A 26,398-nucleotide genomic window follows, 5' to 3' on the forward strand; every position below is an offset into this window, starting at 1 on the left:
TTAGGCTACGACGACTTCAAACTAAACGGGGTGGTGCCCTATCAGCTGTAAAGTCATATATTTTCACATTTCGATAGCTATTTACAAAAAAGAAGCGAATGAAACGTCAACCCTATTCGTAACCGCCCAGCTCTGGTCACGACAACTGACGACATTAGCAGCCGCAGACACAGGGCACGTCCCGACAAGACGTTCGCATACCTAACTCAAGCACATTATGTCTTATATAGATCAACGAACTGAACACGCTTGCGAACGTGAGGATGTTACATTAATAATCTCCAGAGAAGGTGCCTATACGATGAAGCGAAAAACATTTCATATTATTTTACTATTGAGAAATATTAGTTAAGTAATGTAGAAAAATTCATATGAATTACTTATTGATTTACGATGTACAAGTTTAAATAAGTAGTTAGTTTTAATAAGTTTTTTACGGTAGACAATCTCACGGCGTATTAGATGGTATTCGTTATCCTTACTGTTATCGTTACTGTAGTTTATAGACACCGCGTCCTAAATGCCGCGTCATTTACCTACAGAGAAATAATAAGTAATGTAGAAAAATTCATATAAACTACTCCTTAATTTACGATGTACAAGTTTAAATAAGTAGTTAGTTTTAATAAGTTTTTTACGGTAGATAAGCTCACGGCGTATCAGATGGTATTCTTTATCCTTACTGTTATCGTTACTGTAGTTTATAGACACCGCGTCCTAAATGCCGCGTCATGTACCTACAGAGAAATAATAAGTAATGTAGAAAAATTCATATAAACTACTCCTTAATTTACGATGTACAAGTTTAAATAAGTAGTTAGTTTTAATAAGTTTTTTACGGTAGATAAGCTCACGGCGTATCAGGTGTTATTTGGTTACTGTAGTTTATAGACACCGCGTCCTAAATGCCGCGTCAAAGTCAATTTACCTACAAGGGACGCGTGAATTCCTTGCTACAGAAATAGACAGAACGGTTTTGTGACAAAATATTTTATTCGAAAACCATAGAGAAACGCGAATGATTATAATCAACATCACCTTGACCGCTTGCGGAAAGATTGCAACATATAAACTATTGAGTAAAGCAGAGAAATAATCTGATTATTTGCGTAATTTTGATCTTTGCTTAAGTTTGATGTGCCCTGAAATTCCAGTGGTATAAATAAAGGAATGTTTTGTAATAAACGTCGCTTAAGTTTCTGATTTCGGTGTCGACTCGTGAAACTTCTTAAGTCTACGCCTCGAGCTAAGATTTGTTGGCAGAAGCACACAGGTTCTAACACATATGTATTTACTTTGCGAACGTGTTCCGTAATGTTACATTTGAAACACGGGTTTTAATTAGAATACTTCAAGGCTCTTTAGAAACCTGAAGTGGGAAAAAGCGTGGTTAGCGAAAATCGAACATCCTATCGTAGCATACAGTACTCTGTTCCACCATTATTGATGAACACCATTATTGCAAAGTAATTGAGACATCGACCTCATGACTCAAGATGAGCTGTGGCATCAAAAACGCCCGTTTGTTCTATATTACATTAATCACATCAATAACAATCGAAAGGTTCTTCAAACCTATGATAATTTCGCACTAAAAAGAGACAGCACTGCCTTTTCTCCCTGTCCCACCAGTATTTAGACTGTAATAATGTGTAATCAGGGTCGTTTAGTATTTGTAAAAGCGTCCAATGGAAATTGAGGGAATGAAACGAGATCGCCGGACATGGCTTCTCTGGAAAATTGAGATGATTATTGAAGACCATTTAGTCAACCGACTAAGTTAGATCGAGCAGTCAAAAGCTAAAAGGGCTAAAAAACATTAAAAAGTTATGTATGTAGATACAGAAAGTATTATTATTTTTTAAGCTAAGAGTCTAAATCCGCATTAACTACACATTCATTTTTTATATTATTTCGATCAATAATATCGGACGTACAACAAAAATAAAACGGTACAAAAAAAAAGAAAGAAAGAAGTTTGAGCGTGTTCCAGCGTCGTTCGGTGTGCAAGGCGACACCATTAGCGCGAACCAACCGAATAAAAACAAAACAATCCCAATTTAACGCGGCTTGCATGTGTTACAGGAATTTAAGTTTTTGCGCGCAAAATCAGTGGAATTTATTCCATACATCATGTAAGTTAAATATTTGAAAATATGTAAATTTTTGGAAATATTCTTACATGGTATCTCTATATATTAATACGTGAAGCAAAAACTTTGTATCCCTTTTAAGAAAATTGCGCAGACGGAAGAGTATGAAATTTTCCACACTTATAGAGAATGGAGAGAAGAAGTGCACAATGCTAATTTTTTTTTTAAATAAAGCATAAAAGATACATTAAATCAACAAAGAAAACATTACACACACTACTATGTATTTGACACACACACATATACTCTTTATTATTGTCGAACTTTTGTTATTGCTTAGTCTGTAGTCAAATTAAGAATAGGTTAATTTTGTTTATCTTTAATATTACGAGTATTTGTCTATAGTGAAGTCTTGACAAAATCTGTAACAATAGGACCATAATAATCTTGAAACTTATAATTTCAATTAATTATAGTCGAATTTCGACTACTGCAGGACCACTAGTTTCTTTAATTATGGGCAGGTTTTTGGTATAGCTCTACTTCTTTCTCACTTTTCCTTCATTTTACTTGGATCACCCTTTAAATACCTACCGGTAGTGAGTTCTGTTTTTGTTTGCAATTAGAACCAACTAGTTTCACATTGAGCCGCGGTATTGACGTTTACGTGTCTATTTGAACACCAGACGAATCGATACTGGCTTTCTATTTAAGGCTAAAAAAATTTAAATGCATCAATAAGGTACGACAGAATAGTATCAAAAAATTAAAACCGAATGTTTTTTTTTTCATTTATCATTATCACAATCATATTTATCATTATTCCGAATACGGTTTCGCCATTGAGAGCAGTCGGTTAGAAATTAATTCCCTTTTACACTATACAAATGTACATGAACGGTCTCATACCGAATTTCCGTTAAGCACATGAACAAAGACAAGCAGTAATTCAATTCAATGTGTCATTACTTCACTAGGTACTATCTACATATGTAATTATATTTGCACACACACAAGTATTATTTGTTTAAATTCACTAATTAAGTCGCCAGTAATAAATACTTGCACTCAACATCTGCTGTGAACTAATGGCCTGGTCTGGTAATGCATTGTAAAAATGTTTTGTTTGATACGCACGTCGCATATATTTATTTGTTCTACCATATGTATATATTTTTAAAACTTACTATTTAATTACGTATTCGTATTTTGTTTTAATGCTTATTTTAAATCTATCTATATTCTATATATATATATATATACATATAAAAGAAAGTCGTGTTAGTTACACTATTTATAACTCAAGAACGGCTGAACTGATTTGGCTGAAAATTGGTGAGCAGGTAGCTTAGAACCAGGAGAAGGACATAGGATAGGACACTTTTTATCACATTCCCGTGGGACGTGACATAAAACGTGGCATAACAAAACGCAACTGATATGGAATAACAAAACGCAACTGACAGCTAAATTGAATTGACATATTCTAGGGTTAATTATGGTAGAATTTTGAAGTTGACCGGTTGATGTGTTTGAAACAAACCGTGTGGCGGAACAAAGTTCACCGGGTCCGCTATTTTAAATATAAAGCGTAAACAACATCGCTCGAAGACTTCAGAGAAGCACATACAAAAAGCGATTCCATCAGGTTATTTTTTTGGCGTGATTCGTCTGTATGACGGCTCCACACCGAGCAGTGGCCCCTTATCGGAGATCTCGCGTCTAGGCCGGCCCGACACAGATATTAATCAATCGGATTGACAAAATCGTGCGAGTGTCGAAAATTTGACGCGGTGCCTAATCCGGACCTCCCAAGATGACGATATTTCACGCAGCGCCGTAGCCGCCCAACCACGCCCCTGTGCTCATTAGGTGCCTCTAATTCACATTAATCTCTTACACTTTCTCCCATAAACAAAGAATGCTCCGATGCCGAGAGTAACATGATGACATTTTTTTTGTGTGTGTCATTCTTAGCTTAAGTCGTTTATTAACTCCATGTAAACACGTGTAAACTGTACCGAAACGCAAAGCTCCTGCTCGTAATATTGTTGAAATTATATTTAGTGGTTAATTTAATTTTAATACAAGGCAATAGATCTGTCTACATGTATAGAACGGATTCAGAACATTTGCATTGATCCGGCGGGTCTATGTGCGTTCATTTGTCATCATGTCAATCAGACGTCGGAGTTGCTGATACGCCCTTTTCCGTCGTGATCCACACTCGAACTGCGACTGAAATATTAAAATTTTAATATTACGCCACACACTGCGCCGTGTGTTCTATTTCATAGATATAATCCGGGCTATGAAATTTACTCCTCGTAAGATAAGCTTCGAAAAAGTAAACTTTATTTTTTGCGGCATGAAGTTGTTACGTTTATAAAATTAAATCATTTGAAGAAGCATTTCGATTGTAAAGGACCTAGTAGTAGTATAAATATTAGTAGGGTGTACTCCGAGCCTTAACTTAATATATTTGTATAGCCTTGAAATAAATAAATATTTTATCTCGCTCATGATTACGCTTGCCAATCTATTTCCAAAATCGCCAGTATAAAAGTTAAGGCAGAACATTAAGGGGATGGTTTTTGGGAAATTGATATGCCCCGCATTTTTATTTATGTTTAAATTCCATGCCCAGTGTAGCCAACACGGCTGTTTGGAACGAGAAATTAGCTGCATTAAGTGCGTACGAATTATTTGTTGCAAATTGTCGAATTATTGCTCCGTCTCAATGTAACGCAGGACAAATTAACAATCACACCCCCACAGTTTATAATTGAAAGACACATTCAACTACGGCCTATTGGAAAATACCACAACTATTTTTCAAACCGTTACAGTTATGGGTCAACAAAATTCATTCACAATTCCTTTATTTGTTTCCGTATCTTAAATTATGATATGATTATTTTTTAATCTTTTTCGTATCTTTAACTCAGCGATTGATTAACACATTTTAATGCATAATATCTTTTAAATACTGAAACATATCATGAGGTTAGTCACGAAATGAATTGGCGATTAGTTTTACTATCTTCAGCGTTACTATTTGAGAATATTGCAAGACGCAGTTTAGTGTTTCAAACGGAGTCATATCGTAAAATGTGACGAGTCGTGACCGTGTCGTGATCGTCACGTCGGATGACATCTATATGTGATGCCCGCATCGGGGAATCTGTCACGCGATGACAACCGTGACGAATACGACACCATAGTCTCTTACTGCGCCGCTTACTCATTAGTCCAAAGATCTCAAGTTCTGGATCAGATCACTCGACATTCGTCTTGCTCTCTTTTACACTAATAATTATAGACCAAGAACAAAACGATTCCTTAAATTTTGTTTTTTGTATAGTTGGGTATTTATCTACATAAATGCAGATTGATATGAAATTGGAATCGTTTTGTTCAACCGTAAGAGTCATTTCAAATTTGTGGTTGAAGAAATACTATTGATACCGAAAACATTGAACAAGGAGAGTTTAAGATTAAGTTGGTACGGTGTAAAATCTATGGAGACGCAATGTGAAAGCAGAGTGAGTGTGATGATACAATAAAAAAAGAACCCATGGCACACCCGTGGAACATACAGTAACATATTTGCAGAGATAAACCTACAAAGATTTACTATTTAAACTCAGGTACATTTATCGCAATAGAGTCTATCTAAAACAGTCAGCCCAAAAGCTCGTCCTACTAATATGACGATTATACAATTAACATAACAAACATAAAATAATTCCGAAGTTGAACATCGAATCATTTTTAATAAAAACAATTGATTTTTTTGTTTAATTTAATAATGCGAATTAAAAGGAAAATATAGCGTGAGTGCTCAGCCTTATCTGCTTCTTGTAGCGTTTAACTAGCGGTGATCTGTTAATCGATAGTTAACTATGAAAAATCAAGATAAATGCGTCATTATCGTTCATGAAATATTCATTGGCCACCGACACGGATTGTTCGCGGGGATTACCTATGCAGAAATCACTTAGTTCAGAAACGGGCTTTGAATTGCCGCTAATTCGCTGTAATGACCGACTGTGCCTCATCTCTGTGAGGACAAGTATCGTAATAATACCGGGTCGTGTGTCCCGCGCATATATAATTTCTAATAATCAATACTGATTCGATTTTACTTAACAAAACGTGTTTGTTTTCCGTTACGGAAATTAAGTTTTCAATATACTAACTGTTAATATCGAGTCGAAGTCGTCGTGGCCTGAACGATAAGATGCTCGCTGCACTTGTAACAAGCGGTCCGACAGTTGCCTGTGTTCAAATCCCGCAGACAGGCGCCACTTTTATGAAAGAAATAAGTACTTGGCGCAGAGAGGATATGTATCTGACTAGGAGATGGTAATGCAAGGTAAGGGGAGAAGAGGTCGACTGAAGAAGACATGGGCGGAGTGTGTTAATGACGATATGAGTGAAAGAGGAGTGAGTGTTGAGAAGACCGCTGATAGAGGTGAATGGAAAAGAAAAACTCGCTTCGCCAACCCTACCTAGTGAGATAAGGTGGAGACAAAGAAATAATCGGCGCTTCCCTATGTAGGTCTTTTAGGATAGTGGAGTAATAATATGAATCAAACTTTATCAATATATTTGAAGCCATCGTGTGACGCAGTCATGCGTTAGTTTGAAGGGTGGTACAGACGTTATGCTATATAACATGAGACTTCGACTTCAAGGCGTGTGACTCCATTAATAGTGTTTTATATTAGTTCCGATAACCACTGAACGTCATATAGGCCGTGTGCTCGTTCACCCATCTATACAACGACAATAATCAAATATTGCTATTATTTCTTCCAGTAACATATTTAACACCGTACCAAGACTGTACGCAACTCATAAAAACTAAATACGGTAATAATTATACAATTTCAATTCGATTTAAATAAACGGCCTCGTTTTTATGCTATGAAACGATTTTTAGAATAGATTGGACTAAACAATGAATCGAATGGCCACCGTCAAAAGTACGCTAATGAGGGCTGAGTCGCGATTCGCAATCTCACGCCATCTGTGTCTAATCAACGTATTCAGTTAATTAAATCGCGTTTGCAATATGGCGGCCGGGTATAATTGCTATTAATAAAGCATTTCCCTGTATAATTAGACGGTGGAGAGCAGGGATTGGCTGCACGACGGGCCCTAATCACAACTTGATAACAGACCTCTAATAGTGTGCAGTGAGCAGTGATTTGTATTAATCAATCACATTTTGTTTACCTGTTTGTGCATAGTTTCGAAGTTTCTAGATCAAACTTCTATACTTCTTATGATTTGCATAATGGATACATAGCGTAGTTTATAATAAATTATGGTAAATTACGTTTTCTAAAATTTACTTACTACTACTTAAAATTTACTTTTGAGGTCGTCGTGGCCTAAAGGATAAGACGTCCGGTGCATTCGTACATAGCGATGCAACGGTGTTCGAATCCCGCAGGCGGGTACCAATTTTTCTAATGAAATACGCACTTAACAATTGTTCACGATTGACTTCCACGGTGAAGGAATAACATCGTGTAATACAAATCAAACCCGCAAAATTATAATTTGCGTAATTACTGGTGGTAGGACCTCTTGTGAGTCCGCACGGGTAGGTACCACCGCCCCGCCTATTTCTGCCGTGAAGCAGTAATGCGTTTCGGTTTGAAGGGTAGGGCAGCCGTTGTAACTATACTGAGACCTAAGAACTTATATCTCAAGGTGTGTGGCGCATTTACGTTGTAGATGTCTATGGGTTCCAGTAACCACTTAACAACAGGTGGGCTGTGAGCTCGTTCACATATCTAGGCAATAAAAAAAAAACTTAGTTGTAGTTTTTTTTTTTTACAAATTTCGTATTAATGAATTGATCTATTACAAGTTTGATCTATTGGCTCTAATATGTTTTATGGTGTTACTGAATAAAGTAATGGCGTTAACTTGCAGAACTAAAGACTAAGACATGAGGATGTACGCTCGATAAAACTGTTATGATCCATAGCACTATTATCCATCAATTAATGCGTGGTCGGAGGAAACAATGATGGACGGCTTCGCACCCCGCATCGCGCTTCTCTAATTAAGACGACATGCGTTCGCGCACTGCTGCTAACTCTTCGCGCTCGTTTAACTCCCAACACCTACTAATTTTACACCAGCGACTTAGCTACACGTATTTAATTACTTTAGTATTCAAGCTTAAATTTGGAAATATTAATTTGTTTTTTCCTACCTATGCTGATAGCCTTGAGAGGCTATTTCAGCTTCATCCTAACGTGTGTAGGTGAGCTCACGGGGCTCAAGCCGGAGAGTTGCTAACACTGACCCTAGCAAGAGCAGTGCTTCGCGGAATCTACCACCGGATCGGGACCGCGACTAACTGAGAATATCCGGCGAGAAACTCAGTTTGCTGTGTCTATGGGTTAAAACGATGACCGGTGCTTGTGTGTCTAAAAGCACCGTTAATGGATCGGGATGATCCGTAATGACGTGAACAATATTCATAAGAACAGACAACAATACCACTAGTCAATTTTTTAATTTACGAATTTACGAAATTTCAATGTACATATATACTCTTTATGATTTCGTTCCATTTATATCCCTTTCAACAATGTCGTAAGAACAAAGCGGTATTGTAAGCTCATGGCCTTTATTTCTGTCTTCGGTATCTGCTCATTAAAGTGTCTCAACGTCTTTTTGTTCTCGGACAGTTTTCCGCTAACTTTTGGGTGGTAGAATGATAGACGACGCCGGTGGCCATATATCATTGCGGCAATATATCCCGCGCTGCGCCGAGTGTCGCCATTAACGCATGCGTGCAATTGCTCGTTCTGTGGACGCATGCAGCCTCGTAGATGCTATAAGGAGCTCCGCACAAATCGACGCGCGCAACCACAACTAAACGTGCATAAATCTTATTAATGGTATTCTTATTTTCGTCTTCACTCCATCTTGTAAAATCATTAGAAGCGAACGTCGTCGTGGCCATTTTGCAATTTAGCTTTTGTTAAACATTCCACGTACCATTTATTGTACGCCGGGGCATTAAAGTTTCTAGGAGAAATCGACTTAATCAGAACGGTATTGTAAATCATAATGGCTGTGCCTAACCTTAAGCCGTTTGGGTGGTCTCCTGGCATTTGTTATGAGCGTTGTTGTGATGTTACGCGGGTCAGAAGCCGAATTCCGGTTACGCATTGCGCAAGCACCGGCGTACGATGGCGAATTGTGAAGCCGTTATTCACGGGCACATAGATCGAGCCTCGATGTGGACAAAAAGTGAGAGGCCAATAGACGAAGCGTCTCAGGTTACAACTAAATAAACGTTATTTCCGTTCTCGCCGCCTCAATGACTACCATTTTTGTGTCGATTGGAAGATAGTGTTTCACGCGCCTGCTACCGACAACAGTTTTTGTGACACTCCTTTCTCCGCACAACGAGTTTATTATAGTTAATGTTTTTTGTCAGGAATTTTTACTTTTATTATTATAACGACTCATCCTTTTTTTTTACAAATGGCAAGTTTGGTGCCAGATACGATGTGTATGTTTTTAATTATTTTCGTCGGCCACAAACCAATAGGCAATTGCGTTGTTCTTAAGAATAACAACAGGAAGCCACAATAGTATAAGATGGTAATAGGTGCTATTACGTCAAACGACCGCAAGTAATGTCAGTCAGTGAACAAAAACATACACCTCTACAAAAATGTGTACCCATTCATCTTTCTCCAACATGAGACATTAAAGAATGTCTCCGTTAAGGAGGGGAACGAGCACGGTCGTTTAGGATCAAAATTGCGTGGCATAACACACTCTGCCGGTTCCCAGCTCTCTTCCAATCACGAAAATGCGTAACGTAAATTCAGCCCTAATCGTCAGTTCGGTTAGAGGTTTTTATTATTTTTACTTAAACATATATTATTGCTGAGAATTTACTTGTGGAGGGGAAGTAGATATAAGAACATACGCCGACCCTCGCGCCGACTTGTCATTTTGAACACAAATACATCAACCCAAAGCTAGTTGGAAATAAATATAGTTTTTTTTTTAATGAATATTACATACCTCCTAAAGCAATTTATAACAGAAATAATTGATATTTATTCTTTTATCATATTATACAATTATGTATTAGAATATTTGATTGGAAGTAAAAAAGAGATAAATCGCTATTAACGCCTTTTGACAGGTAGGTAATCGATTTAGGTATTTATCTGTGCACAAATAACAAAAAAGTTTGAATGTCATTTTAAGCACCAGAAGTACAATATAGGAGATACTTACTATCAACTCTAAAGGCTTGGACCAATCTGCACCAAATGGATGTAGAATTAATCAGATGTAGAATTAATTAAGAATGTAGAATTAACAAAATCAATTGCGATAATATTAAAAATTCATTTAAATTATTAGCGGTTAGAAATTTTATAATCTGATTCCAAGAGTATTTTTTATTTATATAATTTTCGTAGATAGTATTTATTGCGTCACTGCCAGTAGTATGCTTGTGATATAGATGATGAGACGTACCCTCTACGTTCACTCTTTTCCTTACTTGTCTATCTTTAAAACACAATTTAGTAGTCATAGTATCATATTATTATACAGGGAATTCAACCTACAGATACAACCCACTGAGCTTCTCGCCGGATCTTCTCAGTGGGTCGCGATTCTGATCTGGTGGTAGATTCTGCGAAGCACTGCTCTTGCAAGGGCTAGCGTTAGCAAATTTCCTCGGCTGAGCCCGTGATCTCACCTACCTGTCCGAGATTAGCTGAAATAGCCCCTTAGGCTACCAGCAAATATGTAGGGTACAAAATATAGGGAATATACCAGTGTTATTTCCAGTTTAGTATTAAAACTAATGCTCCAATATGCCGAGAACATTTTTAAAATATCTAGGAGGTATTACAATTCACCAAGTACCAATCTACCTAAAAACAAAACAAAAAAGTGCGTGCGTACAAAGTACACATGTCAGAAGTGAAACTTTTTTGGCGAACTAATTTATAAGTCTTGCTTATATTTATACAAATCTAAAACTTTAGATTTCCAAGACTTAGAGGAAGGGAAAAAGGAAGATATGTTCCCGCCAAAAGTCTGTCAAATGTCAATCTCAAACCTCAGTGTTGACAGACACATTATGTTTAGATTTCTAAATTGTAAATGACTAATATTTTGCCAATTGAATTGACCAATTTAATTTCATGCTATTTGATTAATGTTCCAAATTCTTTTCATTTCATTTCAATTCCTATTAACATTTTTCACAAAATTACAAAATATTAGGCTGTATGGTATGATACATTTGCCTTTCCAGTTGGAAAAATACAACAACTACTACTACTGACATTTGACAAGTACTTCATTTCAATAGTAGTTTGATGTCACTTCCGTTGCATACCTGCGTGACGTTCTGTAAAAATTTTACCCTGATGCGCGTAAAGAAGTTTCACTTCAAAAAGAGACAATTTTTTTATAATAGAATCACCGATAATTCATGGTGAAATTAACTAAAATCAGTGGGGATACCACATTAATAATTTAAAAAAATCGTAGTTTTCCTAACACACACTGCCTTGATTAACTATATTCCGGTCGATATTGATTTACAAAATATTTCAGAGCAAAACAACTAATTAGTGCGCGGATAAAAAGGTTTTAGGTATTGCCGAAGCGGTAATATGAATTGTATTTGTTTACGAGCACTTGAGTGCTAATTAGGTACCAACGATAACCTGCGATATGAAATCCAAGTGCTGGCCTTAATGAGGGAAAGACGATTCGCGACGGTCACCTCACAAAGCGATAGCCTCAGTTCAACCAAGTAATTGTCGAATAATTGCGTTAATGTGAAAATATACGCTTTGACATAACAATGCAATGGGGAAGGCGATAATTTTATTATGAGAAATAATAAAAAATTTACAACTTTACCGACCTTTTTTTTTATTGCTTAGATGTGTGGACGAGCTCACAACCCACATGGTGTTAAGTTGTTACTAGAGCCCATAGACATCTACAACGTAAATGCACCACATACCTAGAGATATAAGATCTAAGGTCTCAGTATAGTTACCACGGCTGCTCCACCCTTCAAACCGAAACGCATTACTGCTTCACGGTAGAAATAGGCGGGGCGGACCTTAGCGGGATAAGGAGAAAAGAATAACGCTTACGTCGCTTTTTCAAATTTTATAAAACACGTTGAATAGTTTACGTTTACTGCTTGATTAATCTTGTAAAAGTAGACGAATTACATTTGAGCTATGAACATCGATGATTTTTCTGTTAGATACTTACTGAGTCCGCGCGGGTAGGTACCATCACCTTGCCTATTTCTGCCGTGAAACAGTAATGCGTTTCGGTTTGAAGTGTGGGGCAGCCGTTGTAACTATACTTGAGACCTTAGACCTAAGCTAGTCCACCCATCTAAGCAATAAAAAAAAGATGTGTGGTGTCGTGGGACACCGGATAGGAACGAAGTTCCTTGTTATAGAAATATTAATAATTTAAAGTTCTATTCGAGATATAAAGAAAATAAAACTGGAGGTTTCGCAACAACTCACGGTCATTCGGTAACGTGCCTCTGAGATTGTGGTCAATGAATGATAAACAAATATGTTATTTTTTGTAGGTTATTACAAAGTTAAGTCATACACTGTGTGCATTACTAATAAAAATCTTACGTTACGGACGTTTTTTCCCGGTTAGGGTGGGTACCCCGTCGCATCGTTCCATAAGGAACTTCGTTCCAAAAAAATAGTTCAAATCTTACGTAATGTCATTCTTTATGTTGTTTAAAGGCGAATGTTTCCGACGGTGCGCGTGTCGTTCGCTGGCTGCCGGGCGGAAGCGCGGTACGGCGTGCTGCTGGACGTGGTGCCGGTGGACGGCAAGCGCTACCGGTACGCGTACCACCGCTCCTCGTGGCTCGTCGCCGGCAAGGCGGACCCGCCAGCACCCGCGCGGCTCTATCCGCATCCCGACTCGCCCTTCTCCGGCGACCAGCTCCGCAAGCAGGTCGTCTCTTTCGAGAAGGTCAAACTCACCAACAACGAAATGGACAAAAACGGACAGGTTTGCAAATGCTACAATTTTATAACTAAAGCGAACCCGTAAGTCGTGATCGAAATACATTTAGTACCTGGACCCAAAATCTTATAGATCCAACATAGGCAGACTCGTACTGGATACTTGATAATCGTCTTAATATCGAGAAGAAAAATACGGGGAAAATACGAAACGCGAAATCATTTCTAGTTAATAGGGCATTAGGTACATTTAGTTTCTGATTTTCGTAAAATTTCAATATATACGTAACACATAAATAACTTTTTGTTTTGTTACAGCTAGTACTAAATTCGATGCACAAATATCAGCCTCGGATTCACTTGGTGCTCCGACGAGAGGGCGCCGTCAACGCGCCCATCACCGATCTCGAACAAGAAGAATTCAAGACCTTCATATTTCCCGAATGCGTCTTCACGGCTGTCACAGCGTACCAGAACCAGCTCGTGAGTACCCGATGTGATTTGGCACCGGCCATGGTTGAAAGCGGTTTATTTGGCATCACGAGACTCGTTCTTATTTCTATCATTTGATTTCTAAAATAGATCAGAGAGTCCACTGTTCGAAATCGCATAGCTTCGTCTGTCGACTATCGACGGTTGCTATTTCTGCCACACTAATTGCATCTCGCTGAAAGGTATGTCCAGTCTGAACAAAGGGAGGTGACACATAATTTTTTGTGTATCAGGCGGCACACGCGGGCGACGCTGACGACAGACGGACAGTGCGTCTGACGCGTGCATCGCGGTGACGATTTAAGTTTTCAGCCGAGCTATAAATATAAACTAGACGATAGTCGTTCGACATCAGTGTCCACTAACATATCGGGGATTTTTTCTATGTTTAATGTTCAAATACAAATACCTTTTATTACTGGTGGTAGGACTTCTTGTGAGTCCGCACGGGTAGGTGCCACCACCCCGCCTATTTCTGCCGTGAAGCAGTAATGCGTTTCGGTTTGAAGGGTGGGGCAGCCGTTGTAACTATACTTGAGACCTTAGAACTTATATTGCAAGCTGCAACCACTTAACACCAGGTGGGCTGTGAGCTCATCCATCTATCTAAGCAAACAAAAAACTACTTATTAAAAAAAAATACGAATTACCATTTGAGAAATTTAATATTTCTTCAGGAGAAAAATACGGTATTTCAAGATAGCGATCCGTTTTTCGTATGAAAAAATAAAAACAGTTCGCTCTAACTGCAAGTGCTTATTCATAAGTTGTAAGTTATAGATAGATTGGTATCTCGCTCCGCTCGTGAGCCCGCCGAGAGAGTGCCCCAGCCTCCGCCGCATGTGTCGCCACGCGCAATTAATTCTCTGTCACAAGAGCGTTTGGGCGTCTCCGAGTTTCTCGTTTTGTTTCATCTCCCGTTGTAAAATAATTAGGACGTTTTGATGTTCATAAAGGAAACGTTACTTTATATCGACAGCGCGGTACATAAATCTTTATTTGTTCGTTAATTAGATGTCTCGGCTTTCATGTTAGTACGGCGTCATTTAAATTTCATAATAGTTCGTAGTTAAAATAATGCATCAAGAACGTAAGCATTTTAGTATCTTGTTCGGTTTTCGTGAGACGTAGACATAATTAAAGCTTTACGTTTTAATGTCGCTTTTTCTTAATTGACATAACCTTACTTCAGGCGTTCGAACAGTTTTCTTGGTGATGAATGTAGGAAAGTGCACAAATGTGGGAAAATGAAACAAAACCGCTGAACGTTACTAACTTCTAGGGATCCTCCAAAAAGTCCATTGAAGAAGTCTCAGTAAATGACCACCAATTTACTGAGATTATATTTCATTCCATATCATCTCATTTCGTTTTCATTTCATTTCATTTCGATTTCATTTCATTTCATTTGATCCAATCTTTCATATTGATCAACTTCATTTCATTTCATAATATCATTTTTCATATAAAAAAGTTTTTATTAAAATTAAAATAAGACTTGACCTAAAGGTCTTAGTTACCAGGTCATAAAATCCCATAAAAAATGACTTTTAACATATCATTGTTTATAAACGTGCAAATCTTTATTTTTGCATAGTTTTTCGGCGTCGATAAACCGATATTCCGATATTGGAGTGGCGTCATAAATTAACCTCAACGACGCATAGAGCTATCGGCCGTACCTAGCTTCCACCTTCGCAGCCAGTAATGGATGACTCCCCGGGGCCGAAGCTCAGTGATTTCTATTGATTCTAACACGTTACTAGATTTACTGTTGCTGGCCGATGACACTGTCCTCCATAGCTTCTATTATCAGATAGATGCGCATCGTAATATACACGAACTTTCTGAATTCAATCATGTTGTTCTAGATTTTTACAAAACGAAAAACAACGTTTTATGTATTACTAAATTTCGATCGAGAGGTAGTCAGCGATTGGGTGACTTGACTCGTTTTGGCTGACGTCACACCTCTGACAGCCCAAACATTTGTCGAACGGCGGAGATAGTGTCACTGATAACCCAATCCCTTACAACAATAACAATACACTTAGCATGTTTGCACCTGCGCGTCGATGCCGGCTCTCAAAGTTGACTTATAGGTTCCCGCATAGCTTAGCCTAAAAAACGATCAAGGTAACAAAAACGCGCATAATTTGAACAGAGCGGTCTCGGCAACGCGTTGCTCTCGATCGAAAACAACGGCTTAAAAATGTCAACGAATTTTCATGCGCGCGCGTCTTTTCTGGCGTGGAATGAAACATCATTATTGATGCTTTATCATATCGTAACGTTGATATAAGCGATAAGGGATCTTATAAAAAATGTGAATAGTGTTTTTTGTATGTGAATCGCGGTGTGAGACAGTGCGACGCCGCGCGCGCGCCGCGGGGCGTTTTCCAGGGAGAGCGCGCGACCTGTTTCAATATTTAAAATCTTACACCCACTATGCCATTGTCACCGGACTCGGATCCTATGAAACCCTTTGTCCGGAATTCGTCTCACAGCGAGGCGACAATGTTTGTTAGAGTTTGCTCGTCCTTATTATTGCGCACAATGCATTTTTTTATTAGCCGATGACTTGTGAATTTGTTTTGATCGATCGGCCCGTCGAGGACGTGTCTCGAATAAAAACTCGCAGATAGCGACCATACCCGTTTTTTATATTACATTTGAAGAGTTTGATCGTGTTTTGACTTTATAGTAATATTTTTGCAGCGTATTTATATCTTGTGATGGGTGACTTGACTGAAATTATATAACAAAAAAATAATAATAACGAAATTGGAAAACGCTGTCAATTGTTTTGTTGGTCACTGTACGACGCCCTGTTACGTCGTTTGAGGAGATAATCACGAAAATAACTGCGTATTCTCAGTCACATATACACGCGAACACATTCAATAGACGCTTAATTGAAATTTATATCTCATTTCTCAGTATCAACAATCAATATTCTAAAATCTCCGAAGCTATTCTCACATTGAGCGTCCACAAACGAGTTCCATGAGAGTATAATCGAACAATATAATGAAGGAGTAAAGGCAAACACAATTTCAATAACAAAAGGCAGCCATGACAAATAAACATATTTCACGGGCCAAAATGGCTTCGGTCAGGTGTCAGAGTCCCTCCCGCGCGCTGCACCACTGTTCCATTCTTCGTCTTCATGCTCACCAATCGATACACTCTTTTCAATACAATCTTCAACATTAAAATTTGTTAATTTATAACTTTGTTATTTTATGTTTCGAACACGTAGGAAAGAAAGTTTTGTGTTTTTGTTTTTTACCCGTAAAATCATGTTTATCGGCTGTTTATATGTGGGTGTCTTTGCCCAAAAAATATGGATTTGGATGAAAGGACTGTTCGCAAAATTACTAAAAGAGCAATTGCAAACGTCTTTTATAAAAACAATTATTGATTACTTTTAGGCAGTGTTACAGGTGATTTGCAAGAATTTACATAATAACAAAAGAAAGATAGTAAATAGTATATCAGATGCATAATAGATACATGATACTTTAAGCCACATAATTTAATAATATATAGTCTTCGTTTCTTGCATATTTCATTGTTACATGTTACGGCAAATCCACTAAATAAAAAAAAAATCATCAGATAACAAAACAATCTCTTTAATACGAAACTAATATTAGTCAAAAATACAAGGAGTCAATGTACTTCCTAAAGAGTAGTTAGGATTGGATTTAAAATAATTTAAGATGGAATTATTTATTGAGCGCGTGTCTCGCTTTAGTACGTTCAATTTAATCGTTAACTTGTTGTTGCTATCTCGTTCTTATTTGCCATCGATCACTGGAGGTGTGACGTCACGCAGCGCCATCGTGTGCGGCCTGCCCAAAATTTATTGCGTCTACGCATTCAAACACCAACAAAATATTCTGGAATTAAATTTTAATTGATACCTCAAATGACATGTTTGTACACTAAAATATATGATTGAAATCATTTGGAAAAAAAAATGCATTAGCGGAACATAATAAGAGAAGATCATAAATAGTATTTAAATGACTACTTAGTAGCTAAAAACTTTTTAGAATACTAAATGTCACGTTCGCAAAACTGACATTTACCTACAGTCCATCAAATTCCAGTTCGAAACCGATCCAAACCAACTGGCGTTCGTTGAAAACGGCATTTTAATCGGAAATGTGGGAAATAGCTTATTCTATACTGTTCCGAATTTACAGTCAGAATTACGGACACGAGTGCAAAGTGGATCTCATAGTAACCGTAGGACCGATCCGGGATCTACTTAGCAGACTGAACAGAGACACAATCCAGCCAGTGGCACGGGCGACATAAACGATTCATAGTCTGCGATGTGGATGTGTAGAATGCTAATTAAAATAGTGACACAAGTGGCTGAAGATTTATATAATTTGCACGCAATCTCACTTATATTCTCGATGGGAACAATCGGCGACAGTCTGAGGTTGATCGAAATTCTAGATGAAGATGATAATATATGAGCACTTAAATGATATATTCTAGATACAATTATGGACTATAAACATTATATTAATTACAGTGAATAATCAAACGGTGTCCTTATTCAAATCGATACTTGAGTCGTCTATTATCAAAGGCGGCAATCTGTACATTTCGACAAAAATTTTTTATTGATATGTCAATACAGATTTATTTGAATATAATCGTCTTCTTCAAAGAATACGGTTCAAAACCTGCATTAAATAGAGGTTAATAGTTAACCTGTTATTTATCTAAGATGTCGTTCCGAAGAGTTTTGTGACTGCCAATGGAATACAAAGTCAATAATTCGTTTTTCTGATTTACCAATCATTGTCCAAAAGTCAGATTGCCGCCTTTGATAATAGTCGACTCACTTATAGTAATTGCCTGCAATATTCGTCACCCAAAAATATCCAGTAATTATTTCACTAGAAACTACATTAGGTATATCCGTATTGCGTTCAATAAACAAATAAGCTCTCCAATTTAAGATCGACGCCGCGTACTTCTGGGAATATTGAGATTATTAACACCCTCAGGACCGGTGTTGCCACATGCAGTGTTCATTACTTCGTGCTTGCGAATTATTGTCCATAAAGCTTCGTTTACTGGAAGCAGATCGCAGCTGTAGGTCGTTGCGGAGAATCTTTGTAAGCGTGTCTTACAACACTCGTTTATGTAACCCTCCCTCTCCGGCTAACAGAATTATCGCAAACATGATAAACTTATTTTATATGAAACAAAGATATTAAATTAAAAAAAAATCGTAAAATTTTACGGAAACGATATCGTCGTAGTCGCCGCGGTTTTGCGTGGGATAGGTAGGTATATTACAAGTACTTTTAAATCAAAATTTTTGTCAGTGTGGATTTTCAATTAAAGAACGCAGACAAATATTCAGTTATATCTGAAATAAATTTATAATATTATTTACAATTTAAACAATAAAATATTTGCGAGTACCACAATTTTGACATCTTTTAGTTTTTGGCGGGCTTTTTGTTTACCATAGACTAAAGCACTGTGTTTATAGAAGGCAGTGCAATGGTTATAGATACACCTACAATTCGTCACATATTTGTAATTCACTTTTAAAATCAACCTAATTTATCTTTACCGCACAAGATTACAAACTTCAAATATAAAGTAAATATATCTAAGGTTAACCAAATAATTCAAAGCGTTTTATAATGAAATACAATTATATGAAGCATATCTTATATACCTTTAAACGAGCAATTCTTGTATATTAATATATAATTATATAATCTGAATCTCGGAAACGGCTCCAACGATTTTTATAAAATTTAGTATACAGGGGATTTCGGGGGCAATAAATCGATCTACCTACGATTTATTTTCAGAAAATGTTGTTTTATTCGTGTTTTCAATAATCAACTCTTCCCGACATCTATTGGCCAATAATAATACTATTTTTCTTAATTGAGGGCAACTAACCGCTTTAAAGACACAACAAGATGGGTCATCGTCTGTTTTTTTGTAATGTAGCAAAATTCTTCTTTCAACAATAACTTCGTTTTAATTTATTGACAACATAACAATAATAAATAACCAACTGTGAGCACTCGTGAACATACTTCATTTTACGAAAGCACTCTTGAAGCATATGACTCAAAACGATATAAATTCTTGAAACAATAAATAATGTTAATAGTAATAGGTACATCGGTAGCGTGGTTCGTTCTTAGTCGCGTATCAATCAATGCGCTTCTCTCCCGCCCGAGCGCTAACGTGACATATATTTATTCTGGTGACTGTACCCCGTCACGTTCCTATCTCTGATGTTTACATCGCTCTTAATTAATTTATTACGATTTGTACGCACATGTTACTGTCTACCTCTATAAATGATCGTCGGTTCGGATAGCATACGTTTTGACCTACCTTAACATAGATATTGAATTTGAATAATATTAGTAGAAATAATTGTATATTTTAATACGCTTTTATTAGCTTCAGACGTATTACTATGTATGTTTGTAACGGAATCTTTGAACATGATTTTGACTCTCTTCAAAACGTCGGATTAACTCGAAATTTGGTATACTTATTAAGGACCGATGACAATTCAATATTAAAAAAAATATTGAAAAAATTGAAATTGAACTAAAAAATGTAAAATAAAGAATAGTTTAAAAAACTAACAAAATACGCTTTTATAGAAAATCCAATTAAAAAATAGGTGCTTTTCAGGATATTATCAATATAACCCCTTCTACAAAATATTTATAACTACATGCACACCACGCTATTTTTACAATAAAACCTTTTTTTTCTTACACCATTTTTAATTCAAATTTATTAAGATATATTTTCTATATTTTAATTGAATTTTCTATAAAAGCGTATTTTGTTAGGTTTTTTATACTATTATTTATTTTTAGAAGTATTTTAAGCACGTATTAAGGTCTGATTAATGTTTAGAGCTAGCACGATACACATAAAACTGCAGACAAGTTTTTGCTCATCGCAATCGATGCGGCTGCGAATCATGTGTGAGACTTCCATAAACAATACATCACCGCCCAAATAATTAGAGCGGCATTTCGTGCGCGGTGCTCGTTCTCCTTGACGCCTTTTTGTAAGGATTTCTTTTTTGTTTCCCGACCGGGAATAATGTCATTATGGCGCCTTTAATGTTGTCAGTGTACGGCAGCCGACGCCGCCGCCCAAGGAGAACGTTTGTTGATACTTAAATTAGCTTGTTTTGACACGCCTCGTTCTTGTGTGTTTGTACTAAATCTAATAAACGTCACAATAACATAAGACATGGTTTCGGCTTTACGATCAAGAACAACGAAGACGTGGCTTCGGCCTTTAAAACTACCAAAATTCTCAATTTATTACCAAGAACAAGACCTGGCTGTATGGACTAAAGTCCTTTGCCTTTCCCATTAGTTAGGAATAAATTAATATCATCATCATCTATTAAACGTCACTAGCAGTATAGTATTTCATTCACTATGGAAACGTTTTAATAGTTTTGTGTTATTTCGTCTCCGGGCTATTGTCTGCGTGTCGATCAAGACCGGTATAGGTTAAGAACACTAAATTTAAATAACAAATATGGAACGTTGAAAACAATTAGAGGGCGTTCGAACGCAGTGCATGCATTATGTATGATACGTCAGCTACCAGTCGTGGATGTTGGAGTTGTCATTACGTGATGCGCAGGCGCGAGAGAGTACAACTATGATTGAAGTCAATGGTGGTCTTGAAAAGGGCGTGCAAGCTTAAGTAGTTGACATAACATGAACCTCAACCCTCCGGTTGTTTCGGTACACAAATAAGAATGATGGACATGTTTTCTAAGCGTTTTTAATTTAAAATAGTCAACGTAACAGTTTTAATTAGTAAGATTTTACATTACAAATTGTATAAGCAGCTTTCTCAGTAACATTAATAAGTAAATTGCCTGCGTCTTCAAAATAATCATCAATAGAACAAACCGTCTGTCTAGTTTCCTTGTAACATATTTTTTTAAATCATTTGTCACCGTGTGACACGTTATTTGAGGAATTATTCACGAGAAACTGAAGACACGTGACGGCTCGGTCAATATATCGTAATTTTTATTATGCTCTTTTGAAGCAGAACAACTTAGCTCCGGACATATTTATCAAGACGTTTCATAGATTAACGCGCCTCCAATGAACCACATCAAACGCACGCATAAATATCTTCAACAGAAATTAAGAAGTTAATTGTCGGTACAATGGAATTTATAAGAACTCTCTTGATTTACGCAATCCAAGCCACGCGTAATAAATATAAAATCAAATTTACAACTGTTTTGAATACAGTTATCGTTCTGGCAATAAGTGCCTATTACATTGAAACTGCATAGACTTATAAGTCTACCTGTCCAGTTGTAATACGAAATCTGTCAAGAGTTCATAGTCCTACTTATTATATAGGTGCTTAGTGTGAATTAGTCGAACAATGAGCAATTTGGCACCGTGTAGGTGTCAGACAGGTAGAGCTGACGGCGGAGAGCGAACTCAATCGACAAGTAATTATCGTCAGCGAATGAACGCGACGATAGATCCACACAAACATTCCCTTGATCACTTGTTTATTGCGTAAATGTATATAAAAAATTTACACCTTCTCGGACCCCTTCGTAAAGCTGCCAAGAAGACGGTGAAATTAGTGTGAGCATAGGTTTAATCCGTTGGGTTATTAGACGAGCGGACACTGTTTAATGATGACTCGTTTCCGAGGAAGGCTTTATCGTAAATATTATGCACAAATTGTGGAGCCACAGCGGGAGCGCCGCCACTCAGCGAGGGGGCGATTTTTCATCGACTGCTTCACTCTCCCAAACATATTTTTAACACCTTGTGTCGATATTAAATCAAATATTTGCATTATGAGAGCAATGACTTTTTCTTACTGGATTTTATTAAAATTAATTTTCAAATAAAATGTTTCTTAATATGATGCAGATTAGCCAAGTAGATAAGACGATGTAGCTTTGGAGATGGCGATGATTATCCAATTACAAATAAAGTTGTTTATTTGCCTTTTTTTTCTTTTTTCCCTACCTATGCTGATAGCCTTGAGAGGCAACTTCAGCTTCTCCTTGACGGGTAGGTGAGCTCACGGGACTTAAGCCGGGAGTGTTACTAACACTGGCCTTAGCAAGAACAGTGCTTCGCAGAATCTACCACCGGATCGGAAACGCGATCCACTGAGAAGATCCGGCGAGAAACTCAGTGGGCTGTGTCTGAGAGTTACTGGCCCTAAAAAGAGCTGTGCTTCGCAGTATCTACCACCGGATCGAAAACGCGACCCACTGAGAAGATCCGGCGTGAAACTCAGTGGATTAAAAGCCCTATTATCGAATGATTGTCGTAAAATAATTATTGTGCCAACTTGGAATAAATTTTGTAGTTAGGCTTTGAATTTGTTGTTGGGTCGATCGCAATATCTCGGCGAACGTACAATGAACTAATACAGAGCGTTCTAAATGGACACTGGTAGGTACCAACCCCCTGCCTGTCTCTATCTCTAAGAAATCTTATTTTCCGGTTCGAAGGGTAGTGGAAGATGTTGACGTGTAATTATATAAGGGTTGGGAATTCCAGTACCTGCTTAAAACTAGGTAGGCCGTCACTTCAAAATTAAAACAATATAAAAACAATAGGTTTTATCACACTATCCGCTCTCGAAGATATAAAATAAAATCTTAAAATATCTAGTATATCTAATATCTAGTATGTCAATATCTTATAATATCTAGTATTATGGGCAGAACGGAAACATATTGTATCGTAAATGCCCTATTAAATTGCATTTCGAACATAAAACGAACACTGAATTGTATTACTCGCGGTCAACTAAAATGATAAACCGATGTGGAATGTCGTCAATAAGTTAACCTTATTAGTCGGTGTATACGGTACTCCGCGGGTGGCACATCTCTAAGGAGACTGTTCACACAGACGCGTTACTTGCACGATCGTCCTGATCGTTTTAAACTGTAGCATAATGATACTAAGTCGCCAGTTATGAACAGGTTATTATGATAATCCTCGGCAGTTCTCCTCGTACAATCTAATTGAAATCGTGCTATTACTTGGTTATGTGTGACTAAATTCATTACACTCTATTATTATACTTCATAAAACTGAAACATGCTTAGCGTCTATTTAGCTTTGATAAACGATATTTTACAAGCTTTAAATTGTTTCAAATAACTCTTTAAAATTATTAATTTCTTTCTCATTTCTAGATTATTAATGGCTTTCGGTGTTAGATACTTCGCAAAGATTCGATCTTTTGTTCGAATTTGTAACTAAAATGGAGCAATGCACATCTTTCGTCACTTCAAAGTTCGAATGTGGATCACAGTATCCGTTTTGTTTCAGATCACGAAATTGAAAATTGACAGTAATCCGTTCGCAAAGGGCTTCCGCGACTCGTCGCGTCTCACTGAATTCGAAAGGTAACTATAATAAACTTATTTCAACAGCCTTTATTTACCCAATACAAATGTCTAAAATTAAGTCATCACCGTCATGTGAACTCACCAAAAATAAACATTAAATCGAGTTATTCTGTTCAGCTGGTCATAAAAGCGATCATTAATGTTCATAGCATAAGACGGAATTCAGTTAATAGTGTATTGGACACACTCGCAGATAAATATCTGATGTTGATTGATACTTCTGTGTGTAGCGCAGTTATGTTTCGAGTTTCCACAGCTTTATTGCGTTGTGCTCAATCGAATAGGTTTACTACCAATGCGTTCTAATCTATTTTACTAGTGTAGGATGTAATTTGTTTTCATTTGTCTCGCTGTGTTGTTCCCAACAAAACATCCCAGTCAGCAAGACCAAGCTCCATTCGATCCCTTATGTATTTTCTTCCATTCGTGCAAATGTTCATTTCGCTTTTCTTTGTTTGAGATTCTATATCACGGGAGAACACGACCGAATGTCAGTCATCTCTGACGAGGCGCGCTTCAATGCAGTCAATCATAGGTATATACCAAATCATACACACGTTGATCGTTCGTTGTCGCGATAATATATGGCGTAAACCGACCCGTCCGTGTTTCCAGGGAGACGATGGAGTCGATGCTAGCCGAGCAGCACTACCTGCGGTCGCCACTGCGGCCCTTCGACTTGGACCAGCACAACAACAACTTGACTTTGGAGGAGAAGGCGATCCTGGCGGCCCGGTCGCAGCTGTTCTTGCGCGCGGCGTATCCGCTGTACGGGGTACCGGCCGCGGCGCTTTGGGGACAGTGGGCCTGTCTGGCGCCGCAACTATTGGCGCAGCAACAGCTAGCAGCATCAGGGTCGGGACTGCAAATGGCGCGACCGGCGTACCCTGCACCGCATCGCTACTCTCCGTACCCAGCACGACGTTCCCCCCCCGCCTCTTCGCCCGAGTCCTCACCGCACGCCGCGCATCCCCCGCACAGCCCTACTTAGTGTTACTCACCTCACTTACCTCTCCCTACAAGTCCCCGTGGTTTGTCTGCGCTTCGGTTCTCTCTGGTATAAGACTGGCGAGTAGTACTGATCGTATCCTGTGTGCTTAGTGCGAGTTTTTTAACGTTCTCGATAGCGTAAAAGTTAACTCAAATTTGTAGGTATGCAGTTGGAACAGCGCCCCTAACGGCAAACGTACGCAAACGATCCCATTCCATACAAATTTGAGTTAACTTTTGCGCTATCAAGAACGTTAAGAAACTCGCACTCAGCTCACTGTTATTCCGCGCTCCCTGAAGAAGAATTATAGTCTTTTAATATTGTACAGTGGACATTAAAGTTTCTCTTCGTCGACGTGAATACGAGTTACATCTGCGGCTCGTCCGTGATGTTGTATTATAATGTAAAGTGATATTTGACGACGAACGATTTAATTTAAATGTGTAACTGTTGTTATATGTTCCTAATAGTTTCATCTAGTAGTGACGGTTGCGAAACTTCGTGTTGTAGCTTTAGTGGAATAGTTTTATGGTATCGGTGTAGCACTATTATTATCTGAATGTTGGTATTCGTTGATCTCTGAATCAAGTATTGATACTCAATAGAAGAAACCTTGCCGTCGGCTAATGACCTATCTATTATATGTTTTAAATATCCAAATTCATATTGTTTGGACAGAATGTGCAATACAACGGGAAACAAATTTGATTGATAGTTAACTTAAGCTTCTAAATTAAGTATTACTAGTTGTATTAATAATAATAAAATATGATTATATTTGCTGTCTATGTATAATTTCCACGTTGCGATGGTCACATAGATGTACCCGAACGGCGACTTTGTAGTTAAATTATAGGTAGTTATTAAAGATAATATATTGATAAATAATAAAAAATTAAATGTTTGTTAACGTATGTTTGGTTTTATTTATGTATTTAATTCAATTTCCTTTACCTGCCAACCTTCCTTGTCAGTTAAAATTAAACCTTAAAACAAATCCTCACAACTCATTTAATGTTGAGTGGGCTATGACCATGGTAAAATCATGCAGATGGGCTTATTCTTATAGAGTGACATAGAAGGAGCCGGTTTGTGACTCTCAAGCCAGAGAGGACAACAGAACTCCGCAAGAGTCTAGACCTGTGCTTTGTAGAGCATAAACATTTGTACAGACGTAACGTAGGGCTTCGCCTAATTATCTAGTATCATTTAGGGTCTGGGTAGCGACTTCAGATTCCCCGTATCTTATACCACATGTGAATTCCATGGGAAGTTCCCTAAGTCCTCAAATGATGCCGCCATCTCC

At 37.6% G+C, this 26,398-nt stretch overlaps 1 protein-coding gene and 1 long non-coding RNA gene across 3 annotated transcripts in view; one reads left to right on the forward strand and one right to left on the reverse strand.

Annotated features, from left to right (window-relative positions):
- The window catches only part of LOC101738862 (T-box transcription factor TBX20), a 42,976-nt gene extending 16,970 nt beyond the window's left edge, over positions 1 to 26,006 (forward strand). Inside the window, exons 3-7 of one of the 2 annotated variants that reach the window (XM_004930910.3) lie at positions 12,911 to 13,184; positions 13,457 to 13,621; positions 24,022 to 24,098; positions 24,562 to 24,636; positions 24,717 to 26,006. In XM_004930910.3, coding sequence (XP_004930967.1) covers positions 12,911 to 13,184; positions 13,457 to 13,621; positions 24,022 to 24,098; positions 24,562 to 24,636; positions 24,717 to 25,092 — 967 coding nt within the window. In that variant the 3' untranslated portion in view covers positions 25,093 to 26,006. The remainder of the gene's footprint in view (positions 1 to 12,910; positions 13,185 to 13,456; positions 13,622 to 24,021; positions 24,099 to 24,561; positions 24,637 to 24,716) is intronic. The other variant, XM_021351164.3, reaches the window with a different exon arrangement.
- LOC105842304 (uncharacterized) lies at positions 8,619 to 10,298 on the reverse strand. The gene is made up of 2 exons (XR_001139999.4): positions 10,170 to 10,298; positions 8,619 to 9,155 (listed from the first exon to the last, which is right to left on the reverse strand). It is a non-coding gene; the product is annotated as an uncharacterized LOC105842304 (long non-coding RNA).
- Positions 26,007 to 26,398: the final 392 nt, after the last annotated feature.

The sequence above is a fragment of the Bombyx mori genome, chromosome 4 (genome assembly GCF_030269925.1).
Source record: "Bombyx mori chromosome 4, ASM3026992v2".
In the NCBI taxonomy this organism is placed as follows: Eukaryota; Metazoa; Arthropoda; class Insecta; order Lepidoptera; family Bombycidae; genus Bombyx; species Bombyx mori.